This window comes from Buteo buteo, chromosome 2, assembly GCF_964188355.1.
Source record: "Buteo buteo chromosome 2, bButBut1.hap1.1, whole genome shotgun sequence".
In the NCBI taxonomy this organism is placed as follows: Eukaryota; Metazoa; Chordata; class Aves; order Accipitriformes; family Accipitridae; genus Buteo; species Buteo buteo.
Genome location: NC_134172.1, coordinates 39,768,457 through 39,781,183, shown reverse-complemented (window position 1 = coordinate 39,781,183; position 12,727 = coordinate 39,768,457). Strand labels below are relative to the sequence as shown.

Genomic DNA, 12,727 nt, shown 5'->3' with positions numbered 1-12,727 from the left:
ACTCTATGCACATCCAAAGAAATATTTATGTACATCTTAGTCTGTGTAGCTTTTACTGAGATATTTAATGTACTAGAAATTAAAGATGTTTGTACAGAAATTTTGGGTTCCAGACTTATCAATGTTATAATACTGTGTAGTTCTGCTTTAAAATATTTCTTTGTAGAAAGCTTTCTCAGTTATGGCTGTTTTTATTTGTAACTTGATCAGCTTTAGGTAGTTTAACTCTAGTTTAAAGAAGCAATAGGGTATATGTTATAGGTAGATGTAAGCAGCATTGCTTTTGTTCTGAAGTGGCCTTCAGAAAAACAATTGAAGTTGAACATAGAAGATAACATCCAGAGTTGGTTATATTATTTTTTAAGTATCCTTTGCTGTTGGCTTAAATGCGCAGAATATAATTAGGATCAGCTGAAAATTTTAAAATCTCTTGTCTTTTTTTCTATTTATTTGTACTAAGACAAAGTGCAAGTTCCGTAAAACAGTATACTTCGATTTTTAAACAAACAAACAAAAAAGGGTAGAAAAACAAGAAACTAAACCAAAAACCTGAAAGCAGAACTTCATTATTGAGATACAAGTTTTAATTTTAATTCATCAGCAGTCCTTTAGAACTACTTCAATCATCAGTCTGCTTAATGGCACACTTTACCTGTGCAAAGCTGGCTATTTCCATGACCCTCCACCACCCTCCCCATGAGCCTTTAATAACAAAGTTTGTTTTGAGGAAATGTCACTTTTAAGATTGTAGGAGTCACTTCCAGACTTCGAATTGAAATTGCCAGGCACAATTTAATTTGTTATGATTTAGCAAGATACAATCTTCTCACTATATATATTATATGTATGCTCTCTATATAACTATATATACTTATGATTAATTAATATCATATTTGATATATTTGATGCATATATTTTTCATTGAAATATGTAGCGATAATTTATCAAGAAAAGTTCACTTGTGTTGTTGAGAAAGTGCTGGTTTTCCCTATCAAGGAAAAAAAACCAAGTTCTGGTGACTTGAAAATATATAATGACCTTTTTCTTCTGAAAATGGATCTTGGATTTGGCAAGGATATTTCTTTTTGTTTGGGATTTCACAGTAATTAAAACAAAACCAAACAAAAACTCAAAACAACTAACCATGTTACAAACTTTGCAAAGTTGTAGTCAGCTACTTCTGGGAGTGAAGCTTCTGACTGTTTTGGGTGAAGAGAGTTCAGTTACCAGAACTGTGATTGAAGAAAGTCTCTCTCTCTCTTGGGCAAGGGGCTTACGGAAGGAGGGAGATTCTAGTTCAGATATTAATGAAACAAGATCCTGACTGGAGGATGGCAGTAGGAGAGGAAAGGTTAGTCATGCTATTTGGGCACATAGCCTGGAGGTGAGTGCAAGAAAAATTGGAGAACAAAGGAGGGAAGTGAAGAACTAAAAATTATGGCTGTACAAATAGTCCAAAGTTGAGCCGTTTCGTGGAGGAGAGGTGGTGGATTGCTGCTGTGTGTGCAGATTGGTCAGGAAGGCTGGGAGGCATTGATAGGTCTCTGATAAATCTTGATTTTCATTGAATAAATGTTACTTACACAAAACAACACATTAAATAGTTGCAAAATCAAAAGCTTCAAAAGCTGTGGAATGTATAGGCAATATCAGTCTAACCTTGCTGTGCTCATGGGCGATGCTGTGGACTTCAATTACGTGTTTGTGCCTTGCTGTAGAAGCACAGCCTCATGAATTTCACAGGGAGGGGCTGCGCTGGGAATGAATCAGGGTGGTACAGTGAAGGAGGCACAGATGCCAGTTGTTGATGCATTTGCAAGTGAATGAAGAGGGGCATTAATTGCAGGATGAGAAAGTGCTGTCTTCCTGTTAAGGCTGTTCAGTTTGAAAGGCTGTGCTGCTCTTGGGCACTAATCTGTATATTATCTCCTTGCAAGCTGTGGTTTTAGGCAAGCAGTTTAAACCAGACTCTTTAAAAAGTAGTCACCAATTTAGTCGTCTTCATTTCTGAATGCTGGGCTTGAAATCTTTGTGGTTTGTGAAGTGTGAGTGCTCACAGCTGTATCTGAAGTGCTGCTCCAGCTACTCTGAGAAATCAGGTCTAGGTGTCTCAAAATGAACAAGCCAAGATTTTTCTTTTAACTGTCTTAATTGGAAGATAGAGAACAGAGGTTAAGTGTATTTATCCTCTCCATTTCATAAAGATACAGAAAATTCATCTATTGTGTTTCAGCTGGAAATCAAATCTCTCCTTTGAGACAGATGTATAATGTTACATTTTTGTCATAATAGATGAGCATTAGGGAGCAAATAAAGAACATCTGTTACCACAGCAAGGTTTGAAGAACACTTGCTGTGTTGCAAGACCTCCTTTTGAACAATGAGAAAATAGTTTGTTTTTCAGAAGTGTTATTTATTCAACGGTTTCCTCTGTGCAGTAAAGTTGCATGTAAAAATTTTGTATGTGGCTTTCTTTAATTGATGTATTGTAATATATTTGCACAAGGGATTGAATTAAGTAGTGTAGACTGCTTTCAACCTAGCATTTCTCACCTTGTGAGAGCTTGGCTTTGCAACTTGTAATGTCCTCTAATGTAGTTTTACTGGAATGTTAGTAGGAACCACTTTACAGTTTTCCTGTTGTGCAAGCTGTCCTGTGAAGTCTGTTTGCTTTGACTCTTTTATTCTTTCTTCAAACTGGACCTCAAAATTACTGAAGTCAGTGTTGATCTTTCCAGTCCTCAGTGGCTCTTACCCGATTCTTTCTCACTGTTCTTTATTCTTAGTTAAAGTGCGTATCATATGTTACCTAGACATAGTTTTTTAATTTGATTGGAATGTCTTTTGCATCCCCCTCCAGGGGATCCACATTGCTTTCAAGTACGTATTTTGGATCATACGTTGCTGTTACAATACCTTTACATTACTTTTCTGTAGACCTAAGCAACCCATATTGCATGTTCTGTGGAATAAGTTTTGTATTACAAGCATACTTACTTAGTTTTTGAATTCTTGAGATGTTTTCCCACCAAACCTGGGCAAGGGACCTGAAGGTGATGGTTTCAATACAGACTCTGAACAGAAAAGAAAATTCCTTCAGTGACACCAGTTTGGGCCTGGACATTTAGATTGCCTTTTGTTTTTTATCTTGAGACAGTGCTTCACTGAACTTACTAATAAACTTGTCCCCTGAGGATGTGAACGTCTTGCTAGCAAACTCTCATACGACTATGGTCCGTGGAAATCTAAATATTCAAATCATCTCTCCCTGTTAGATTGTAACTGGATAAACATTTAGCATTCCTAAATTTGTTAGGTAAGGAGGTGAACAGTAAATAAAAAAGAAACATAAAGATGGTTGTTTATGGTTGTAATGGAACAAAAGTTTGTATTTTAGTCACTTGAGAATCATAATTTTAGAAGCATTTTCTTTTTTGTATTACTCCGTGAAGTGTCATAACACCCATCACAGTTTTATTTTTATGATGTGTGTACAACCCTGCATCCTGGTGCACAAATACATCTGTCTACTTTGCATAATTGCACTGACTTTAATTGTGTAAATACTTGATGGCAAACTACTGAGAAGTAGAAAAGTAAAATAATTAAATGTCCAAATTTTTGTTCTTCCCAAGAAGTCCTGATTAAAGAAAAGAAAAAAAATCAAGCCCCTCTTTCAGCTGAGTCCTGCATGTGAGCTGTTGTGGGGAGGCATCTTGCTTTATTTATGATTTATTTATTTATATTTTAAAAGTACTGTGCAGACTATTATTGCTTTCACTGAAATCAACACACTTCATGAAAATAAACATCTGATTTATCTGTTCTCTTTTGAATAGATTTAGTTACTATATTGCATTGATACTTAAATACTAACACAACTTATTTATGTTTGTTTAATCCAAAATTTTCACTGCATGGAGCTCAGCATACATGAGTGCGTGGTCAAACTCAATCTTATTAAGGTTTGGCAGCCTACAAGTTTTTGTTGTGCTTTCTTCTGGGTCAGCTGGAAAATGTAAGAATCGTGCTGACGCTGGAAAACTATTGGTACAGTAATAACAGTTTTTGGAGCATAGTAAAGACCCTCCAACATTACTCCACTCTACCTGCATTTCTTTCATCTAATTCTGAAGCTATGCAAGTATTAAAAGTCCATGCAATGACAGTCACACAGCTCAGCTGTCGAAAGGCTATCGCTGCAAAAATACCAGCCACATGAAGCTCCCTTTGTTTGGATTGCAGATGTACCCACAGGCCAAAGGCATTTCACAGGGGCTCCTTTTACACTGGTTGTATCTTTCGGCTGCTTCCTCTTCTTTTGACAATGATGTTGGCTGCCATTTTTTCTTTTTTGAGCAGTCTTAACTTCCCTGGGGCAGCAGTAACAGTCAGTTGCTTGGAAGAAAGTAGCTCTGATGCTCTTTGAAAGAGAAAATGAAGCTGACTTAGGAAAAGGTAGAAGCATTCAGTAGCTCAAGGAGTCTGAGAACCTTGTGTTGCTCTCTGAAGCTTGAGGAGGTGGTGGCCGAGATGTGGCAGAAACTATGAAGTTCTGTAAGGAAATGGACTTCTTATATTGACAAGGCAGTGAAGTTCTGGAGGATGGCTTTGACTTGATTGTGGTTTTCCTCCCTTTTGTGGCTGGTGTATCCCCATGTGTGCTTGGTTTTTTCCAACCAATAAAAAGAAAGACTGTTGTTGAATCATTACTGTGGCTGGTCAACAGATACTCCGGTCCTCTTCCTCTCAGATTTTTTTTCACTATTCTGTAGAACCTCTACTATGCATTTAGCTTATAAATACGAAGAAACTTTCTCTCAATAAGGTCTTAAACATTATTTTTGCAGCAATAGTTTTCTAAGTATTCATATTTTCAACAGGAAATTACCCTAGATTTCTATGACTGATTGCTCCAATTCATATCTCAAATCCTTTTTTACTTTACAAACTTCTTTTGTATCTCCTCCTGAATGTTCACATATTTTTCTATCTAAGGAAAAGTTTTCTTCATCTGTTCATTCCGCAGGGTAGTCTGGGAATTTCTGCTTGCCACTTTCAGTACTTCCGTGGTCATCATCTCTGGATAAAAAGTGTGGGTCATTTAAAAAGGAAAAACTTCTAAACCTAATATTAGCCCTTAGAAAAATAATTAAATAGAATCTAACTACAGTAGGACTGCTGGTTATTCTTAGTGATTTATATCTGGGATCTTTCTAATTTCTGCAAAGATCATTCCTAAAATTAGTTCAGTATACTAGCTGTCAAGACAAAATTTGTTAGCTTTTTAAAATGCAATCTGAAGATCTTTCTTACTTGTTTTACTCCTAAATAAACATTTTGGAGCTTCAAATACTGAACGTTAGGTGTCTGTATTGTGTACGTGAATAAAAACACTTCTGCTTTATTTGCTTATATTATGATATTGTTCAACTGCTAGCACATATTGTACAATAACAAAGGAAAATACTGCCCTTGACAGTCTAAAAATACAGACTGCAAACAGAACAGTGGAAGACAATTCAGTACTTAAGTCAGTACTGTGATCGAAGATGATGTAGCTGCTGCATTCACTAGTCTTCCAAGGACATTTGCAAATAGGAAGAGTTCTGATGCAGAGATGCAGAAGAGAGTCACAGCAAAAGTTCTTATGAGGGGAACACAGAGGTGATGTGCTGAGACATGGCTGTATATAGTTATATGGCACTTCATGGATGAACGAGGAGGTGTGTGACTGTTCCTTGCAGCATTTCCTGTCCAGTCATTAATTGCCTGTCTCTGCAAGACATGGTCGAGATGCTTGCTCTTACTCGACTGTAAGGATATTGACACCAATGAAGTACCAACTGGACTGCAGAAACATATGTCCAGGTATTGGTGGCTAATAGCACATTTAAATGTGCAATTGCTGGATATTGACTGATAGAATTAAAGCTTCCAGGATCATTCTGTAAATCAGTGCATGTATCAAATTGGAAAATCTGTCTCTTGGAACATAAATTTGCTAAAAGTAAGCATCACTGAGTTTTTCAGTAGCTTCTGTACTGGGTTTATTAAATAAAACATGTCTTTCTAATTGTCAGTCTTGTGAATCCAGCTTTGCAAAATGAAATGTATGATTCAGGGAGGAGGGAAGAAAAATATGTAATACTTCTTCCCTCCCCCCCCGCCTGTTTTTGTTTGTTTTTGTTTTTTAGAGCAAAAATCCTGCTTTCATATTTGCCTAGATGTGTAAACTTACTAGGCTCTACTAGCAAAGTTAGTGATGAAAGGGAAGATGTTGTTTAATATTTAGGTTTAGTGCACTAACATTGAAAATTTAGTTGGTTTGTTTGGAAGGTGCAATTTTAGGGGAGTGTCATTTACATAATCAGTTCTTAAGTTGAAGCAAAGACGATGGGTATTTGCGTTGCAGTATTGTATTTGGTATCTCTGGCAAGCCCCCAAATCCCTTTCCTGCAAAAGCTCTATGGTATTAAAAGAATTGAACTATAAGAAATTTTACATTAAACAAATGAAATATTTGAGCAGTTTTAATAAACATATTAAGACCAGGCCCCTGAAGTCTAGAAGATCCAGTGTGGTGGGGTTTTTTTAGTTGGCTTTTTTTGTTTTTACAGATTGGGGATTGAGGTACCCTGCACTGTGTTTTGAAAGAGCAAACTGCTGCACAACTGGCATTTGAAGGCATTTGAAATGTGAGAAATGCCCTGGTTAACATGTCAACAGATTGAGCTTCACAGAGATAATATTGCATCGGCAGTGTCATACAGTGAATTATATGCATACATGTGTTCAAACTCTCTTTAAGCAAACCACAAAGCAAATCATCTTTAAGCAAAAGATATTCAGTAAAGGTGTAATATATTTTCTAACATTTATTTGTAATGATCTGGAGTAGAGCTTTACTGCAGAGGATGAAACTTCCTCACAGTTGCATAGTAGGAGTATGATAGTTTTGAGGGAGCTTTAGGTCTCATGGACAACATCTGAAGGGGGGTGAGGGAGGAACAGTAACATTTTCCCAAATCATGTTCTGGGGAGTAAAGAACAGCCTAGAGAGGGATTATATCCTCAGATACAAGGCTGTTTGAAGAAGCTGTTTTATGAAACTTAAATCATTCTTGGCAGCATGTCTTCATGGTGAAATTTAAGGGGGAAGTATCTATGTTAATTTAAAATATTATGTTAACATATCTAGAGCTATAGATCTCCTGATTCCCACATTAATAGTTCATATGCATTTTTTTTGGTAGTACACTTATTGTGATTATTACTTTAAAACTTTGTCTTTCAATCTAACAGTTTTGGAACGCCTTTAAGAGTTGTTTGTTGTTGGGGGGTGGAAATAAGCTTGGTGGTTCCTTCTTAAGTAAGTCCATTAGAGATTTAGATCTTTTGTCAAAAGTCAACTGTGGTTTTCTCCTTTGTCAGAGAACATACACATTTTTTGTTCATTTGAAAAGTTAAACTTATTTTAGTGTCTACATGTTACACTAATTTAACTATGGGATGTACTCGACCTAGGCTTTCTTGCTTCTTTAGGTGGAAGATCACTTATGGGGTGGGGAACACGTGTTGCTGTGTTGATTTTGTTCTTTTGAGAGGACCATGTTACTTTTAGATGTCGCTTCAAATTTCCTTAGGTGTTTCTTTGGCTAATGCTGATTTTCTTTCTTACCAGAAACAGCAAATGCTTTCAGATATTATTTTCCTTTAGCCCTAGCAAGTCCGATTAACTTAACAACTAGGAAAACCGTTTGTACAGTATCTTTTTGAATTTATTCCTGCCCTCTTCTGATGCAATTTTTAGGCTGTGTGTTAAAGTACCAGAATTGTTGGTGAATGACTTAGCTGAACCCACAAACAGGGCTTGGACTCCAAGCACGTTTTCACTAGAGCTTAGGTAACTGCTACTTACTTGGAGTGGAAATGTGCATTTCTCCCCTTTGGCTGGGCATGGAGCTTCTCCTGTCTTGGGCATCATCACCTGGGTGGATCTGACCTAACCTCAAATCTGCAAATGCGTTTTCCTGAGGAAAATCAAGATGGTGATTAGTGACCTAGTAACTCCCTTAGTTCCTTTAAGCCACTTCAAAGACATTTGTATCCTAAGATTAGAAAGAGAAGTCAGTTAGACTTTGAAAATCTTCATTCCTTATTTGTTGGCTGTAGATGTGAAGTCAGCTGGAGCTTGGATTACCAAGCTTTTGTCTCATCTGCTAAAAACAAGGTGTGGTTAACAATAACCTGGAAGACAGTCAAGAATTATAGATACATTTGAAATATATTGATGTCATTCTCACTGATCATTCAGGTTGTTGTCTTTTGGGAAGGATTACCAAAAATCCTAAGACATTTCTGGTGACTTTTAGAATCCTCAAATTCTTTTTTTGAGTTCTGTGCAGAATTTGATACAGTACATTATGTTATGGTACATGATATGGTGCAGCAGTACACTACGTCCTTATGATCGTTGACAAAAGCAGATATTTATGGTAAGATTAAGTCTCAAATTTTTGTTAGATTGTGGGGGCTTTTTTCAAATGGACTTGAACTTTCTTCCCATTCCTTCAAACTTATTTTTCAAAAACTTTTGAACTTGGAAAATAGGATGACACCTAAAGCTTCTGAAATTTGGATAAGAAAAGAGGAAAATCCCTGAAATTGTAGCCAGCAATCAGATGTCAGGCTCTGTCTGGTGCTTGGAAGACCTAGGGTCAAAGTGGGAGTTTGGATCCAGCATCAGCTTCCATGTTGTGTTCTTAAGCCTGAAAAGGATGGATTGACTAGAAACTAATTAACTCAGAGAATTGTCAAATAAATCTTTGGTTTGCTTATCATAATCAACCACAATTTTGTACAGACTGCTAAGTTTCTTGGTCAGGTTGTTCAGCTGGACTGGGAGAGACTTCTTTGCTGGAGTGGGTCTGGGAGACTTGGATCAAAACACTCTTGCCTCTCAGCTGAGTATCCTGACCAGCAGCCTGTTTGACATTTTGTGTCTTACTGGCCTTTCATGCTTTTCTGTTCTTTGCTTAGAAAAAATTAAAGTTGCTTCTGACATAACAATATTACTTTAGCCTGAGAAATTAAGCTCTGACCATGTAGCATTAATATTACTGTGTGATATCATATATTGCTCTATGAACACTTTCCAACAGTATTTCCAAACTATTTTTTCAAAAACATAACATTTTGTCTAAGCTATCATATCTCTGTAAAATCTTAGCAGTTTTCAAATAAAGATGGCTAAATTTCTACTCAAGGTATAAAAAAACCTATAAGGTTATATATGTGTGTATATCTATACACACATATATGCATGTATACATATGTGTGTGTATATATCAGTAAGAAATTAAATAATTAAGCTTAATCATTAAGTTTTCTTCTTTGTTGAAGTTTACTGGAAGTTAGAATGTAGTTCAGTTGCTTCCTTCAGGAAAAAAAAAAATCCCAAATCCTTCTTTCCTTTTATTATTAAGAAAAAAATTAAAATCCAAACCCAGGCTTGTGTCCCTTATAGAAGTTTGTGTGACCTTTTTTTCTTGGGGTGGGGACAGCTGTTTCTCAGGTATGCTTTTAGAAGCAGAGAGGTGTGGTTGTTGCAGTCTAGCTCATGAAGGGAGGTCCTGAAATGGGCTAGGTGACCTGGTGGAGTAGGGAAGATTCATTCCCAAATTCCCAGTAGAAGAAGCAGCATCTTCTATATACCTATGCATCAGACTCACCAACCACAAGGAAACTGGAGGCATGGGGAATAAATGTAGCCTCTTCCTCTACTTTAATAGAGAATTTCAACTGTAGTGGGGAAGTGAGATTTTTGTTGCTGAATGAAGGCAAGGAGTCAGTCTTTCTTACCCAATAGTATTTTATGTGCCTTTGGAAGTGCAGAGGATTATAAAGAATTACCTAGTGTAAAAAGATGAGTATGCTTTGATGGAAGACCATTATGGGTGCAGTGTTAAAAGACTTTCTTCAAAGGGTGGACTTCAGCTGGAGGAAAGACTCCTTTCCATTTTTGGCTTCATGCTGTATTAATGAGCCTAGAATAAGTATCTTCCAATAGTTCTTTCTCTGTAGTTGAAAATATGTAAGTCTTTCTGTAAATATGTTATAAATTTCTGTTATTCTTATTTTTTGTTACAGGAGCTAGAGTTAATGCCAAAGACAGCAAATGGTTGACTCCTTTACACAGAGCTGTGGCATCTTGTAGTGAGGTATGCTTTTTTTTTTTTTTTTTTGACTGCGTTGTGTTAAAATAAGACATCTCAAATTACCTTCTGTTCTTTGTTTGGTTTTTACAAAGTGAAACTACTCCAAAAGTTTGGAATTGCAGAACATTTTTGCAACAGTTTAACCTGTTGAGAGTGTGTGTATATATATATCACATGCCTGAGTAGGGAGAAAGGGGGAAAACTGTAAACTTCCAGTTCTCAGCCTTGCTCTCTGCTGTTTACCCAGCAGAGGATTCTGCATGCAGTGTTCTCAAGTCCAGCTTACTTCTCTTAAGGTAACCAGAAGGGTTCAGCATGAGGGAAGTAGAGATGAACTAGGATTTAGTACAGCTTTTGCATTTCTTCATTTTTTTACAGGCTTGTCTGTTCAGGCATCAAAGAAATAAATGGTTCTATAAGGCCTGCAAACATCTTTCTTTTAAAAAGCAATTAATGACTAATGATAGTATTGAAAATCACTTTTAAAGTTATAAATGAAATACATAGAAAGTTTTTTGAAGTCTACCAGTTACACAGTTGTGAAAATATAGCAATGTAAGAAATTACTTTGTTATTCTTCCTCTATTGTTGATGTCCTAATAAAAATTTTAAATGCCTGTAGAAGATCAAAACAAACAGAGAAATGCTGAGCTTGTTCTGTGGAAGAGTTTATGCAAAACTATCTCCTTTGAGATCCTGGGTCAAATCACTGCGCATTTCATTATATCTCAAAAAATAAAGGTTTTTTAAAGATTCTGTGTAAATTTTTGTTTGAGAAGATGCAGTTGAGTATTTTGGCTTTGGCAAGCATTGAACTTCAAGTATTTGATCCGTGAACTATCTAAACAAGTCTTGTTTCAGTTTTTGCTTTTGAATTCCCTGGATAAATTCCAATATTCCGTCACTAGCATTAATAGCTAAGTTGCATGGAGATTGTGTTATTCAAAACAGTGTTTGAAAATGAACCTTCGAAGGCGCCTTATTCTCAAACGCTGTGTGTTCTTCTTGAGGTATTTTTAGGCTGCTGCTTTGGGAGCTGACCAGAGCACCAAATGCTGCATTCTTCAGAGCTGAGGGATAGCAAAAGCATCTTGTATCAGTAATGCTTGCAGGCAGGAGTGCTGCAGACAGACTGGACCTAAATGATAACTTCAAGAAATACAATCATGGTCATATGTTTTTTAATGTGGAATATTTTAAACAAAATACTAACCAAAGGTGAACAGCACATGTAAACCTATCAGACTATTTACTCAAAGGGTAATGATAGGCTCTCGTCGGAATTTTCTATTTATAAATACAATAAGTTATAGGAGCCCACATACATGGTTGGTATGTTTAGGCACTGTTTTCCAGCTGACAGACATACGTGGGTTTTGTGCACTAGATGAAAAAAAGCTGTAATGAAAAAACTCTTGATACTGATTTCAGTAAAACATCTGTACTTACTCTTGAAGCAAGGACAGCTGTAATTAAACAAGGAGATTGAAACATGCAAAATAGCTGGAATTATGGATTTAGCTGTCAACTGCAGAAGTTCAAGCAACTTCATGTCAAGACGGTCACACCCCAGGCCTTTCTATTTGTGTGCCTGGTGTACTTTGGGGGGGGGGGGGGGGGAGAAACCCTAAGCAGATTCAGTAGTTCTTGAAATTAATTAATGCATATGTATGTTCTTAAAAATGCAAGCTGCATTCTTTTTATACTGGTACTATGGTGCTTCCTTCTACAAGAGAGGTAATAGCGGTTCTAAAATTTCCTTGTTCTGATTATGGTTTTTCTTAATATTTGGTTCAAAAAGGCAAAAGTTCAAAATATTGATTAGATTTTTAAAGTACTAAATCTGCTTAAGTTTCTTAGAGAATAGAAGAGCCATTCCATTTCTCATTTAAATTACAAGCCTGTGATGCAGTATTTTCACCTTTATGTTTGTTCCTATTTTCTTCTTTATTGACAATAGAAGAAATTTGAACATTTTAAATAAAATTTATTGTAATAAATAGAATCAAGTGTTACTTAGCATTTTGCTCGTAGCTGAGAATAATACCTAGCTATTGTACCATAGTGTAATTCAAAATTTCCAATAACTACTTGTGGTAACATGTTTTAAGTTCAAAGTGCCAACCATTTATTTGTGTGCTCAGTATTTGAGTTGGAAGAAGTCACTGAAAGCAATTAGGGAATTGTGGGAAGGTCACAGAGTTGATGTAGAATGCAGTATTCATCTTCATGTTGATATCACCAACAGATTTTTTTTTTATGCATTCCAATTGTGTGCACATAGTTTAATGGGATTTGTTTATCTTGCTGTAAGAATTATGATCTTATTTGTCAAATTTTCACAGCTTGTACTTTTAACAAAAGGAAATGAATAATCTTTTTGTGAGATGGAATTCAGTGCAACATTTTGAAACGGTTTTCAGGAGTTTTGCAACAGTATATGTTGAAACTTTTTGTGACCGTGCTCTGTTTTATCTGTAGTTCTTTAGATGTGCATTTAATAAGGT

At 36.2% G+C, this 12,727-nt stretch overlaps 1 protein-coding gene across 1 annotated transcript in view; it reads left to right on the top strand.

The window, feature by feature from the left end:
- Positions 1 to 12,727, top strand: part of ANKRD28 (ankyrin repeat domain 28) — a 132,945-nt gene that overhangs the window by 76,672 nt on the left and 43,546 nt on the right. Inside the window, 1 exon segment of the mRNA XM_075051677.1 lies at positions 10,153 to 10,223. Within this exon segment, the coding sequence (XP_074907778.1) occupies positions 10,153 to 10,223 (71 nt within the window).